The sequence below is a fragment of the Sinocyclocheilus grahami genome, unplaced genomic scaffold (genome assembly GCF_001515645.1).
Source record: "Sinocyclocheilus grahami isolate Dianchi unplaced genomic scaffold, SAMN03320097.WGS_v1.1 scaffold12.1, whole genome shotgun sequence".
In the NCBI taxonomy this organism is placed as follows: Eukaryota; Metazoa; Chordata; class Actinopteri; order Cypriniformes; family Cyprinidae; genus Sinocyclocheilus; species Sinocyclocheilus grahami.
Window position 1 is genome coordinate 2,020,941 of NW_015505191.1, and position 15,801 is coordinate 2,036,741.

Here is a 15,801-nt window from a genome sequence, read left to right on the forward strand (position 1 = left end):
GTTTATACTTTTTAACCGATTAAATTTAAATTGTTTCAAAAGTAAACATTTTTTTTTTTTAGGATTTTTAATAAAATAAAATAAGATTAAATAAATATGATTATTTAAATCAAATCTAATAGATGTAAATATTTAATTATTCATTTAAAAATCATTTTTGAGCGTATATTTGCTGTTACACACACACACACACACACACACACATATATAAATAAAAAATAAAATAAAAAATGTGTAGTAAAAATAGAATAAAATCAAATCTTAAGTTTTCAATCAGATTAGATTTTAGTTAGTACCTTTTAACAAAACATTGAAAAGCCAGAAATTCTTTGTCAGGGATGTATTTAGGGAAACAAGGATATTATCAGGCAGTAGGAGAGAGAGCACTGGGGGAGTTGCTTCTGTTGTCAAGGACAACAGCATCAACACATAGCGTGGTGACAACACACACCCGCACCCTCCCACACGTGCACACACACACACCCATATACACACACACACACACTCTCTCAGAGAGAGCCAACGAATGCGTCTGCATGTCTGAGTCAGTCAGTGAATCGATTCCTCCTCCAGTGGACCGAGCCAGACAGCACCCAATTGAAGAGTGCCTCTCCTGGGCACCCAATTGAAGAGTGCCTCTCCTGGGCTTGAGCGCTGCTCAGAGCCATTGATTCCACGAGGGAACCACAGACACTGGCAGGAGGACTGGAGGAGGTGGAGGAAAGGGGAGGAGGGACACCGGTTTACAGATTAAAGCCCTCTCTGTTTCTCTCTCTCTTTCATTCCCTCTGAGTGAGGAGAGACAACTCTAGGCACTGCATGCTGTAATCACATTGCTTCTGTGTAATTTGCTCCTCTCAATTACTTGTCCTTCCTCCTCTTTTTTTACACTGCTGCGGTCTGGATGAAAGGCAGAGCACGATTTAAAAGGACTTGTGGGTCTCTTGTGCTGCGTCCTCTTTCTCCCTCTCTCCTTCTTTCTCTCGCTTTTTTTTAAATGTAAGTGGAAGGTGGCATTGAGGGGAGTGGGGATAAACCGTTGCGGCCAGCTGGAGAGATGGGCAAGTCCAACAGCAAACTAAAGCCTGAGGTAGTGGAAGAGCTGTGCAGAAAGACCTACTGTGAGTATTGCTATTTAGTCCTTTCTTCCATGTCTAGTGCCTTTTTGTGCTGGTTAATTGCATGTTATATCTAATTATTTCTCTCCCTATTATTTTCCTTTTCTAAATTTAAATGGAAACAAGCCTGCTATAGTATTTACTTTAAACCCATCTTTCCTAAAACCAGTATTGGTGGATTTCATAAAGTTGCAATTGACTTAAGTATAAGCCGAATGCAACCAAGCTATTATACTGCACTATTTGTTCTGTTTATTTGTGTGTGTGTGTGTCTTACCTGCCTGCTTATGAACGATTACGTTCATGTACCTCTGAATCGAATGTGATCATCATTTTGTATCTGGGGTCATTGATTGTCCTCTGTCCCTAATCATATAATCATTAAGCGTTGTTTGACTGGCTTGCATCTCTGTTGTGAGAAGATAAGGTGCCTACATGAACAGCTGGCAGCAACTCACACGTCGAGTCAATAAGGTGTGGGGCTAACTGCAAATTGTGTTGCAACAATCCTTCCCTGAGGTGGAGAAAGCATATTAGCATTATCATTATCACATCAACTGGCTTTGACTTGATTTAGATTGCTGAAATGAGATGAGGCTTTGAGACCTTGCTAATGCTGCATATTAATCACAGTGCGAAATAGGTGAAGCAAATTTTAGAGGGGAAGGTAAAACAGTGATCATAATTATGACATAATTAAGTCTACAACTAGATTAGCAACAACTGTTTAAGTGACCATTGTTTTGTTTTAGTGTAAGGTCACGGTCCCACTAGACTTTGTGTTTATTTCATTAAAATGTATACGTATACAAACATATGGAAATGCAGATGCAAAGAGGTTTCGTTATTTGTTGCAGTCACACTGTGCAATATTTTTCACAATATGCAGTAATTAAGGATTTTTTTTTTTTGCTTCATGGCTTATGTTTCTATTAAGTCACAAATAATACATTTAAAATGTGAAAATATACCATCTTCACATTTAGCCATTCAGCCTGAAACTTGAATGTATATAAATGGAAGTCAATGTAGCTGGATGTCTTTTGTGACCGCAACTTTAAACAGTGTACAGAAGTTCAAGTTTGGTAACCTCTGACCTGTGAATTCCGTATCACAAAGACATTTGACCAGTAGTGGATTTAAATGTCACAGATTGACCTCTTGGCTCAATACAAGGAATACAAATTCTATCTGCATTGCAGTGTTGCAGCAAAGTGCAGTGGATATATTTATAACTTAAGGTATGTTTTATCATTTGTAACTGATCATTTATTACAACCGATTCTCTGGAGAGTGAACTCATGTTCTGCTGTCCATATATTTTTTTAATTTGCTTGCTTATATAATTTTTAAAAAAATATCATTTATTCACTTACATGTTGTTCCAAATCTGTATCTTTCTTCAGTTGTTTTTTAATTGGTTACCAATACTTTTTTTGTAAAGAAAGAAAACCATACATATTTGGAACAACATGAGAGTGAGTAAATGGTGACAGATTTATCCCTTTATGTTTGTGACAGTTAATAACAAACATGATCTATCAAACTGAATTCTTATGCTGCATATTAATCACAGTGCGAAATAGGTGAAGCAAATTTTAGAGGGGAAGGTAAAACAGTGATCATAATTATGACATAATTAAGTCTACAACTAGATTAGCAACAACTGTTTAAGTGACCATTGTTTTGTTTTAGTGTAAGGTCACGGTCCCACTAGACTTTGTGTTTATTTCATTAAAATGTATACGTATACAAACATATGGAAATGCAGATGCAAAGAGGTTTCGTTATTTGTTGCAGTCACACTGTGCAATATTTTTCACAATATGCAGTAATTAAGGATTTTTTTTTTTTGCTTCATGGCTTATGTTTCTATTAAGTCACAAATAATACATTTAAAATGTGAAAATATACCATCTTCACATTTAGCCATTCAGCCTGAAACTTGAATGTATATAAATGGAAGTCAATGTAGCTGGATGTCTTTTGTGACCGCAACTTTAAACAGTGTACAGAAGTTCAAGTTTGGTAACCTCTGACCTGTGAATTCCGTATCACAAAGACATTTGACCAGTAGTGGATTTAAATGTCACAGATTGACCTCTTGGCTCAATACAAGGAATACAAATTCTATCTGCATTGCAGTGTTGCAGCAAAGTGCAGTGGATATATTTATAACTTAAGGTATGTTTTATCATTTGTAACTGATCATTTATTACAACCGATTCTCTGGAGAGTGAACTCATGTTCTGCTGTCCATATTTTTTTTTTAATTTGCTTGCTTATATAATTTTTTTAAAAATATCATTTATTCACTTACATGTTGTTCCAAATCTGTATCTTTCTTCAGTTGTTTTTTAATTGGTTACCAATACTTTTTTTGTAAAGAAAGAAAACCATACATATTTGGAACAACATGAGAGTGAGTAAATGGTGACAGATTTATCCCTTTATGTTTGTGACAGTTAATAACAAACATGATCTATCAAACTGAATTCTTATTTTTCTTGTTACTGTAGTGATAGCTACTTCTCTTAGCAGTTCGTACTATGGTGCTAAAGAAATGAATGACTTTCTAGGCCTACCGTTTAATGTATCAGTTCCCTGGGACATTATCAAAGATCCAACTGCTACAAGTAGGTAACTTAGTTACTATGGTCTCCTTTAAACTTCAGTGGAATTTAAGCACATTCCGAGCGGTAGTGAACCGTTCATGTTTAATGAGCATCTTCAGAGGTTGGGTTTTGTGCACAGTGGGGGGGTAAAGCAGGGCTGTCAGGAAATAATTTCCTGCTCCTTCGCTGCAGGGTTAGATCAGAGTGTGAGCAGTGCACAAATCCAACAGGCTTTCAATGAGACGATGTCTGCAATAGAAGCCAAACATCAAAGACTCATGTCAGTCACAATTCAGAAAACAAGTGTTTTGATGCATTGGTCACGTAATTGGTCACCTGAAGATGTTTTCTTTTTTGTGTCAATTGTTAGTTGTTGTTTTTTTACTAAGAGAAATTGATTGAAAGTGGTCTGAGAGAACCATTTCAACACTCTTTCTTCTTTCTATGCTGTGAGCTAGTGTGGTCACACCAATTAGTAAAATTTTGAAAAATCTGCATGAATGTTCTACACTGAAGAGTTTCATTTTATGGATGTCAACCTAATATCACATCATGGAATTCAAGAATCGAGTTTGAGTTAGATGTTTCTCAGTGGTCTCTGTGCCTGATTCTTCTATATTGAGCTGCTGAACAGGATGACCTAAACAAAGTCAATTCAAATTAATTAATTGATAAATTGATTGCCTGCATCCAATTTTACTTCTGCAATGTGAAATTATGGTTTTCTGTGTAAAATAGGAGATTCAGTCAGGAAAAATATAGGGTGAGACTTGATTTTGGAATTGATTGGATTGTAAAAAAGTGGGTGTTAAATTCGACAGTCAGCCAGACTATTTGCTAGAATGTAATTTGGCTATTGGTTAATATTATCCAATAGCCTGCATGGCCAAAGTGATGTCAGCAGAAAAGGAAAGTTGTATCAATTTTTGAAAACTATTTTTTTTAAATTACTTTTTAACTTTAAAAAGGGGGCACAATGATTTGCTTTTATTTAATCAAATGAATGCATTTTCTGTTGAGGACCAGGATTGTGCATTAAGAAAGTAAATAGGGTCAGTTTTTATTTCATGTTCAAGTTAGCATGTAATGGAATTACATTTGTTTTGTTTTTTCAAAGTACTGTTATTGGTCTAATTGTGAACAGTTCATCCTTACATGTTTCTTCTTGTCCCTTTCCTACAATCGAATGCAAGCTCACATTCACTTCTTCCTCCACCCAATCAACAACCAAACAATAGAATCAAGTCCCTGTCCTATATTATTTCTTTTTGTTTCTTCAATTCCATTGTGATTTTAAAGGGATAGTTCACCCAAAAATGAAAATTACCCCATGATTTACTCACCCTTAAGCCATCCTATGTGTTTATGACTTAATCGGAGTATAACTGAAAGAAGAAAGTCATATACACCTAGGATGGCTTGAGGGTGTGTAAACGGGGTAATTTTCATCTTTGGGTGAACTATTCTTTTAAGGAATTGATAAGGTTCTTTGGTCTCCAGTCATTAAAATAAATAGCATACACACATCATGTAACAAACCTTTCTTGTAGAGACAATGCATTTCACATACACAAATATCAGTTTTTCAGAGAATTAAGAGTGCATGAAGCATTGAAATATTTGCCTTGCGGGAACAGCTTTATGTACACACACAGAAACAAACAAGCAATCTCTAAGTAGCCATAGTTAGTAGTTCCCACATCCTTCTTCAGTTTTTCTCCTCTCCAGGCCTCTCTCGTCTTTTCTCTTTCAGCCTGGTTGCGGCTTGTCTCTTCTTGTTCTCTTTACCAAGTGTCTACACTGTCTGTTCCACTCACCTCTCAATCTTTGTGTCATTATAACTAGTTTCACATCAGCTATGTTCATCCTCTCCCCCTTCTCTCATCCAGAAATCTCTAGATTGATTCCCTTGTCTAATTGCAGACCGGCAGCTGTCTGTTTGGCCTAACACATCCACAAGCTGTCTGTAATATCATAATATTTGACTCAGATTGTTTGTTTTTGTCATCAGTTCACACACTCTGTTCAGTTCTAGTTTATGCTTTATGGTCACCATGACGATGAGCTATATCCACTGATCCAGTAAAGACTGCTAGTACATCTTCCACTGCTTCTATAAGAAGAAATAGGATGATACATTTTTCCGCCTTGCTAGACTGCAGATTTATAAAAAGTATTTACATCTGCTATGCAAATGATCAACCATTGTGTTTTCATTTGACTACAGTTATTTACACCTATATGAACCATTGATTCAGAGTACTTTCCATAGATAGGGTACATGTTGTCTTGTTACTTTTTATAGCATTAAGACCTGTTCACAACACTATTCGGTGCAATAAACATTTTAATTTGAATGAATGGCTGTTAATACGTCTGTGACGACCAGTGGTGTCCAAACCTGTTCCTAGAGGATTACTGACCCATAGAGTTTAGCACCAACCCTAATTAAACACACCTAAACCAGCTAATCAAGGTCTTCAGAATCACTGGCTGTGTATGAAATTGCTCCTATACCCTAAAGCCCAAAGTATGCTTCGTTTTTGTATGCGTGCGCTAGCGTATGCGTACAGTCGAACGTGTAGCCTTTCAAAGTATGCTCCATTTTATGTTTTGCGTGAATGCGGTGTAGCGAATCAGCTCATGGGGAAATATGAATAATTAATCATAACTAGTTATAATTAATTATAAATATTTAGATTCGCTGTAGATATTTACTTGACCTCTCAGGGTCAACTGTCTATCAATTCTAAGAATGTTAATTTCCTGGTTAAGGGAAATTACTTTCTTACTGTACAATTCTACACAGAGCTTGTAGCATAAATCTGCATGATTAAGTGACTCCAGTTATGAGCAAACAATGAACAACGTCAAATGTGTTACAAGTAAGACTTTATTAACTACATAAACACTTAAACTAGTCTAACATACTACATAAACACTTAAACTGGTCTAACACACAGCAGTCGACACATGCTTTTGAAAGCTTCATCCATGTCTAGTGTCTGCTCTAGTTTGCCCCATAATTTATGACCGATAACAAAATTTTTTTTAACTATCCCATTCCCTCTCGCTCAGAAGCGCTTGTCAATGTGGCCATCTGTTGTTGCAGTCTCTGCTATTTTATTGTTGTTGTTCTGTGTCTTTTCTCTTCCATTTCATTTTCTATTGTAAAACAATGCCCTGGGACAGTGTTGCCACCTTGTGGAACAACTGATTACTGCAAAACAAATTCAATGCACATGTGCGACCTGCGGGTAAAAAGTATGCACAGTTACAAAAATCGGGGTGTGTGCATACTATTCTGATGACGAAATTCGCATCACACGAGCTGTACACTGTCTCTCACATATGCATAAAAAGTGAAGTATCCTTTGGGCTTTAAATAGGGCACTATTTGAGGGGACGGCCATTTGAAGTGGTGGACGTTATCAAGTGCACTCATTCTATCCCATAACACACTTCAATAACGTGTGTACAACTGATGTACTCTCAATGCCTAGTGAATACCCATAATGCACTGTGAGGGTCATGCCGAATGAATTCACACGTCTTGCCAGAAGATGGCACCTGCAGCTGAATCATTCATCCATTTTCCAAACTGCTTGTCCAATGTGGTTACTGCGAAATATCATACAGGGATTAGTTTTTTTTAATTGATTAATAAATAGTTTAATTTAGGTTTATACGTGCTAGTTTCCATGAAAGAGCTCAAGATAAGTTTCAAATGATTATGTGTGTTCTGATTGCTTTTCCGTCGCACTGCATAGAAAATTGGACACATGCATATAGGTATGTGTTCAAGAGAAGGCATCTGATACTCCGGAAAGAGATAGACAGGATAACTCACCGGTGATGATGGCAACCAGGTCTGTCAGCTGGTCTGAAATCTCCAGTATAGAAGCCTGAAGTCTCCCCTTCCCTGCCTTCACATCGAGTTTATGTCCACAAATAGGCTTAATCAAATATCACAGTGGGTGGCCCAGGGTAGAGGCACTACAGCAGGCGTGATGTGGAGGGAGATTTACCGAGAGTCTGCTTCACAAAATGTGGCCCACACAGGCAGCCTGGCAGGGGATGTCCTCTGATTCACATAATCAGTAATGCACTGCAGTTAGCTGTCGATTTATGAGGTGTTTCTATTGATAAATTGACTACTTTTCAGTGCATATTGCTCATATTGCAAGCCTAATGGCGCTGAGATCTCTGACGCAACCTCTTATTCCTTGTGTACTCTTTTGTTAGGAGGCTAGTTTGTAATTCTTAATGGTGAATCAAGGAGAGCACTGCAGCCATTCGTTTTATGTTCCAGGTGTTTTAAAGGCATTGTGTTTGTAATCCTTCGCAGCATGGGATTTTGTAAATTGGCCTGTTTTACTACTGCCTGCTGCTGTTTGGGTCTCCTTGTAGGCTTGTAGCAGTTTGAAAGCTGAAGCAAAAGTTGTCCGATTTTGTTTGTTTGTTGTTTTTATGGGGTGACTGCAGGCGAAACTGTCATCTTCAGAGAACTTCCAATACACAGGAAAGTGGAAAAATGCCCATGCCCAGAAGCTGTCCAATTACCGTATTACTGATTTTGTGTTGTTGTCTTACATTCGTGCATTTTCATAGGAGTGGGAAAACTTTCATTAGTCATTAATTTACCTAATTCTCACCTCCTGGTAAGATGAAATATCCCTTATGAATCTGCTATTTGTCAGATGTAAGAAGGAAGGAAATTAAAAGTAGATATTGGTGAAGTTTTCTTGGGACAGACCAGCAATGAGCTTCAATGTTGCAGTGAGATTCTAGGGGGTTTCTAGGTATAATGGCCGATGTGGCTAGATGCAGCTGTGTCACTTCAGACTTAATGGGTTGGAGATCCTGAATCTCTTTTTTAATTATTATAAACATTTGTACAGCAAAAAGCAACATTTACTAAATGGGAAATGGGAGCAAGTCAACAAATAAAAACAAGAAACAAACAAAATAAATGCCTGTGAACTGACTGAATCTAGAGGATTACCTTGAATTTTTAACATTTTTAAAATAAGTCTCTTACGCTGAACAGGGCTGCATTTATTTAATGAGTAATACAGTAAAAACGTAAAATTGCGAAATTTCATTACAAAAAGATGCATGTGTCGCTTTACCATAAGGGTCCAGGTAGTTAGCAGAATGATACAGTTAATGTTCGGGAATTAGGATTGACAGTATTTGGGCATGTATATGGATTTGTTTATGGTTCATTTTAAGATATATGCACAAAAACACCTTTGTGTCAGCACCTTCCATGCTAGTGTGTCTTCCAATAATTCGAGTTATAAATCAGACATATGAAACTGGCACCCAAGGCAGTGGATTTTTCATTATTTTTAGCCCGTCTCTGTCTTTTGCTCTTGCCTTGCTCTTTTGCTGGTCTTAATTTGCTGCCACGGGCCACGATAGCTGACAGTGAGGGGGAGTGGTATTGTAGAATGAGTATAAGTATCCTGCAGCATGACGGACAGATTAGATGAGATGTTTAGTGGTTTCTTGTGGGCTGGGTTTTTATGGTTCGTAAGGAGCATCTTATCTTGAGTATCTTATTTATTCCGTTTTAAAGGAGGTTTCTCTTCTAGTGTTTTTTCCCCTCTTTTGTTCTTTGTTGTAGCAGATGGAGAAGGATGTAGTAGCTGGAGTCATGTTGAGTCATATGCACTGATGAGACACACCTGTGTTACCATGTGCCCTCTGCCCTCTCTTCTCCCTCACCAGACATCTTTTTGCTATACCACTGGATTTCTGTTACCCTTTAGTTATGTAAATATTTTAATCCTTTATACCTTTATTATAATATTTGACTCCTTATTCAGCTAGTGCTCTCTCTGTTTGTCAAGGTCTGTGTCATATCCCTGTTTCAACAATTCTCTTTCTCCTCATCCATAATCAAGGACATTTTTAGTATCTTCATACAATTTATCTTCTTTCACCATTTATTTTTTCTCCGTTCTACCTTTCGCTCTACATGGATGCACATCACTGACCTTGGTAATGACTACATTCCTACCCCAGATAAAGAGCTTTCTGTGTGTGTGTGTGTGTACGTGTGCAAACACAATTGCAAACAGTACTCAAGAGTATTAAAATGTAAACACTGAACAAACACAAACTGCAATGACCGTCTGAGCCAATGGCATATTGAGAATATCAGGTCAAAAAAATGCTAAAGTGTTGCATCTGCACAATTCTTCAATGTAGCATCTCACTGGGGCATCTCAAGACATGCTGTTCAAAGATTTAAACATAAGAACTATGCACTTATGATGTAAGTTTCTTTGGATACAGCAAGATCTAATAATAAAACGCCAAACACATCCGTCAAGCACATATGTACAAAATAGCCTCTAAATTCACTTGATAAAAGTGCTGAATTAATACATATAATGTATAACTGTATTTTCATTTACAGGTCCTTCCACTGTAGCACTGGATCTAAAAGTGTCTAAAAGTCTGCTCATGCGTGTATATGAAGAATAAATCTTTGTGGAAAAAGCTCTCTCTGCAATGGCTCAGAGGCTGTCAAATGTAGTGAGAGTGTAGTGACAGGCCTGATGTTAGCTGTGTTGACATGGCAGTCTGCCTCTAAGCAGTGAGAGACAGCAACAGCAGATCTCCTGTCAGGTTTCCAGGTTTCCCTGTCTCCATTCAGCTTCTCAGCAGCAATATGATGTTGGTTATCTACTGGAATTACAATGCCGATAATTCACTAATTCCCCTATCTGTCTGTCTGTCTTTCTTTCCATCTTAAAAAATACTTTTATTCAGCAAGGAGGCATCAAATAGAGCACAAGTGAGCGTAAAGACTTACATTGTTACAATCTATAAAAAAAAAGAACTGATTTATATATATAAATGAGGTGTTGTATGTGTGTGTATAACTAGATTTTTAAAAACCTTCAAATAACACAATGCTAAACCATGTCAAGTTTTTTTTGTAAAGTTTTACTTTACAAAACATTAGTTTTTTTTTTTATTGCACTCATTTTAGTTATATACATTTTTTACAATATAAATCACGTTTGATTTCTACTTCCTTAAACTGAAATTCAAATGGTACTTAAGCATTCTGTTCACTACCTCAGGTCAGAAATTGATTTGGAACTTTATTCTCAGTTCAATTCTCAGTCACTACATTGGTCCACCAGCTAGACCAGCACCAAACCCGCATTACCCAGCACAAAGCAGCCTTACATGTAAAGTTCTCATTAACTGTAGATGGAACAAAATCTAACTGTCTTCTGTACTATGTCTTGTCTTGTTCTGTCTGCAGTTACAGAGAAGGAAGTTCAGCAATGGTAAGTGTGCTCTGTCCTCTCTCTGTACCCATCCCTCTCCCTCTCTCTCTCTCTCTCGCTCTCTCTCTCACTTTTCCTCATCCTGACTTTACCTGAGAGATAAACTGTAATCGATCGAATCTGTACAATAATGTTATTACCCAAATGTTTAAATGATGTAACTTTCCATCCTTCTCCATTCCCACTAATCCTAATGCACAGTATTTTATTCTTGGCCATATACTGAGTATGTGGTTCATGGGTAGGAAATGCTGCAGAAAGCATCTGCTTTAGTGTACGAGTATGAATTCATGTGGTTGTGGTTTCATTGTAAAAAAAAAAAGATATAAGATATTTATACTTTAAAAACGATTTAAAGTTGTTGTTAAAAGTGTGAATTATTAATTCATTAATTTATTTCGTAAATATCATTATGTTTTGGCTTCACACCACATGACATTTTAAAACCTGAAGTAGTTTTTGCCATTTGCAGCACTATGTAACTTTTGGCGCTCTAGCGGTTAATAAACAGAACTGCACACATCGCGCGGAAGAACATTCCAACCGGAGCTACTTCTCTAAGTTTATGTCTATGGCGATTCACGCAGGTATGTGTTACTCCGCAGCGGTGACGACCCGACTGGGCTACAATAGTCCAAATATAAGTACTTATTATAAGTGTACCGTAGTGATTCGGAATAAGACAAAAACGCGGTTTGGAAGATGAATTTATGATGTACTCGCTCATTATATACATTTTGCAAATTTTGAAGACTTTTTAATTATATTCATTTTCAGTGCATTTTTTGAAAAATATTAAAAGATAGGGCACAAAAAAAGGCACACGTAATTGACCCATGGAAAACTTTCTGACAGCAAACACCTCTCTTCTTTACCACACTGACTGACTCATCTTGGGAATGTCTGCCACCAAGGGAGGGGATGGTGTTTTACTAAAGTACCACATCATTGTATGTAGATATTCAGTGCTTCTTCAGAGCACAGATTTTGGCTGTGTTGAATCATCGTGCCTCTCTCTTTGTCTCTCATTCTCTCTCTCCCTCCTCTGTTCTCCATAAATTCTTAACTTCACATTCTATGCCCCTCATGGCAGATGGGGAACGCTTGACTCTAGGCAGGGTGCCCAGTAGGGAAAGAGAGAAGGATGAAGAGAGAAAGAGAGTGAAAGAGCAAGAAAAGAAGACATAAATGATGGAACAAAGAAGAGCGACTGACAATCAAGATAAAAAAATGGAGGCAGTCAAATACAGTACTCAGAGGATATAGGGAAGAAAGTTTTCTGCTTTTATAACATTTACAAAGTCTTGTGTGACTTTTCAGAAAACCTTTATATGGTTATCTCTTAGAGCAAGCCAATAAACACCCTACCTTTACTCCTTGTCTGATTCTTCGACTCAGAGATGATGTACTGCACTATACCTTGTAGATATGGCACCTCACTGGAGTAAAGACAGGCACAACTGTCTTGTGTTGAAAGCGGAGCCCCTTGGAGCTCAGTCTAGCGCTGATCAGATTGCTAAGCAGCAAACATAGACATGCCTACCAGCCACACACACAAATACATGCACACACACAGCTCAAGGTGCGCATCACTTTTTTCTGTTTCTCTGATGATAGAAGTCTGTTGATACCAGAAGTAGACTTGCCTTTGAGCTATCTGTATCGAGTCCTCAGAGGATCGGTAGACAGTGCCTTACAAATGCTTTCAAAGTATTCCTGGGGAAGTGCATCAGATGCGTAGAGGAGGAGTGATTTGTCTGTTCACTTGTTTACCAATAGATGCATTAAAACTGTGTATAGGAGCTGAAAGTCTTGAATTAGCTGCATTGTTGATTACATCGCTGCATAGTTGCAGTGTTGATTGATGTCTTCCCGATTACATTAGAAAAAGATCTTTGAATCTAGGTAAGTTATAATGTACAGTTAGTCACCTTGAAGACATTTATTTTGCAATAATGACTGACTAACTGCTCATTATATCACTTATTATGTGGCTAGCAAGTAAATCAATGTGCATTAAATAGAGATTTAAGTTTAGATTATTGTCATGTAGAAAGAAAGAGAGCATTGAGCAATTTAAGAGACGTGATAAGAGCATTGCGTAAGAGATTGGTTGCTGGGGCAGTGGTCAAGTATAAAGTTTAGAGGTCAGTATATGGAAAAAACAAAACAATTAAAACTGTTCAATAAACATAATTTAACCAATTTTGTCTCTGAAACATTTTTGTGAACAAGATATGATAGTAGTATATGACAAATGATAGCATACATTCCCAAAAAGTGTCCATCTGAAGAACAAGTTAAAATGTTTGTCCTGATAATAGCTATTTAGTTTTGATTATTTAAAGCACTCAAGTTACTTATTAAATTGTGCTGCACATATGGTCATGTCAGTATTCTGTCATCAAGCTACTGTAAATTAGCATAATGTGAAAAATCTTTCTCTTTGCACAGCAAGCCCCTCTGAGGAGGTAGTGAATGATTGGCTAATATAGTGATTTTTAACCTCAACATATGCTGGAGAATGTAATATTGATTGTGAGGGCCATTTTAAAATGACTAAATTCTATATATTTATAGAAAATTGTCTTTTCAGTATGTGTCAGTGTTTTTAATGAGCTTCTTTTTCCCCCATCCTAGAAGTATTCAATATTTCATAGTTCAGTTCACACACCTTGCAATTAGCAATTTGGGCCACAAATACTGAGAGTGATTCCTAGAATGAGGTCTGAAATGCAGAATCTAAACTGACATGCCTGGAAATGAATTTGCAATTGAAGACTGACGTGCCCTGTACTATCCTGGCCAACCATTTCGCACTTTACCCCAAATTGCTCGGAAATGATCTGCAATGATAGTCCTCAAGTTCGTCAGGGATCAATTAGCATAGAGAAAACAAACAGTGCTGAAGTGTTGTTTCTGAAAATGACTGGATAGAGTGACAGAGGTTTAATTTATCTTGAAATACCCTGACCACATATTCTGTAACACTTCTAGCAATGCATTTGGGTGCTAACAGTTCGTGCCAGACTCTTTATCTTCACAGGGGTTTATGTACTGGAGGAAAAATATCTTGTGTTTTAGACTTTAGGTGGGGAAAAATAGTTATGCATTTGATACCTCTTCAAATGTTTGTTTTTTTCCCCACTTTCCTTTCTACTGTCAATTTACACATTTATTTTCCACCAGTGTTCAGAGGTTTGGTGTCATTAAGTATTTTTGAAAGATGTTGCACACCACATCGGCATTTATTTAATCAAAAATACAGTAAAAATAATAAACTGTGAAATGTAATTAGAATTTCCAATTTTAATATATTTTATATATGCATTTTTGTTTGTGTGTGTGTGAAGGCAAAGCTGAATTTCCAGCAGCCATTACTCCCGTCTTCAGTGTGTACCACGATCCTGCATAAACTATTTTAATATGTTGATTTGGTGTTCAAGAAACATAAAAAAAAAATCATTATTACAGTTGAAAATTGTTAAAAATGGCTGAATAAATGTATCAATTTCTTTACTGACCCCAGACTTTTGAATAATAGTGTAAATTTGTGTGTTCTTCTATAATCTTCTATGTTTAAATCTGATTATTTTCAGAACTAAAAGTCTCTCTTTTCTTCAATTCTGCTCCCTCACTCCTATCTTGTTGGATTTTTCCTGTTTGTGTGGCAGGTATAAGGGTTTTATCAAAGACTGCCCCAGTGGTCAGTTGGACGCAGCTGGCTTTCAGAAGATCTACAAGCAGTTCTTCCCCTTCGGTGATCCCACCAAATTTGCCACTTTTGTCTTCAACGTCTTTGACGAAAACAAGGTAACAAGAGGCTAAAAATAGGGAAAAGTCAATAAAAGAAAAGCACTGTTACATTAACCTACTGGGTCTTTTTAAAATGGCAGTTTACCAAGAAATTTTTTGATTTATCATCTTTACTGAGTTGGAAAATTATCATCACTAGAATCTCTCCCCGAAGAACTGTTTGGCTGAATAGCAAAATGTGTAAACACTCCATTCACTTTCATTTACTCAGCGACAGGGACATTATGTCTTTCCATTTTATTTTTAGAATTTACTTTTTTTTCCTTCTTTTTTTGGTAGAACAATTTGCTGTCTAAGTCTGAGCAAAATGGTGATGCATTTAAAAGCTTTATAGAGAATATGACACACAAGAAACTGTGTGTGTGTGTGTATGTGTGTGTGTGTGTGTGTGTGTGTGTGTGTGTGTGTGTGTGTGTGTGTGTGTGTGTGTGTGTGTGTGTGTGTCGGTGATCCCACCAAATTTGCCACTTTTGTCTTCAACGTCTTTGACGAAAACAAGGTAACAAGAGGCTAAAAATAGGGAAAAGTCAATAAAAGAAAAGCACTGTTACATTAACCTACTGGGTCTTTTTAAAATGGCAGTTTACCAAGAAATTTTTAGAAACTCTTTACTGAGTTGGAAAATTATCATCACTAGAATCTCTCCCCGAAGAACTGTTTGGCTGAATAGCAAAATGTGTAAACACTCCATTCACTTTCATTTACTCAGCGACAGGGACATTATGTCTTTCCATTTTATTTTTAGAATTTACTTTTTTTTCCTTCTTTTTTTGGTAGAACAATTTGCTGTCTAAGTCTGAGCAAAATGGTGATGCATTTAAAAGCTTTATAGAGAATATGACACACAAGAAACTGTGTGTGTGTGTGTATGTGTGTGTGTGTGTGTGTGTGTGTGTGTGTGTGTGTGTGTGTGTGTGTGTGTGTGTGTGTGTGTGT

The 15,801-nt window shown here is 37.0% G+C and overlaps 1 protein-coding gene across 1 annotated transcript in view; it reads left to right on the top strand.

Moving 5' to 3' along the window:
* Positions 1 to 510: 510 nt before the first annotated feature.
* The window catches only part of ncs1a (neuronal calcium sensor 1a), a 21,092-nt gene continuing 5,801 nt past the window's right edge, over positions 511 to 15,801 (top strand). The window contains exons 1-3 of the mRNA XM_016288143.1: positions 511 to 1,121; positions 11,025 to 11,049; positions 14,724 to 14,862. Coding sequence (XP_016143629.1) covers positions 1,058 to 1,121; positions 11,025 to 11,049; positions 14,724 to 14,862 — 228 coding nt within the window. The 5' untranslated portion in view covers positions 511 to 1,057. The remainder of the gene's footprint in view (positions 1,122 to 11,024; positions 11,050 to 14,723; positions 14,863 to 15,801) is intronic.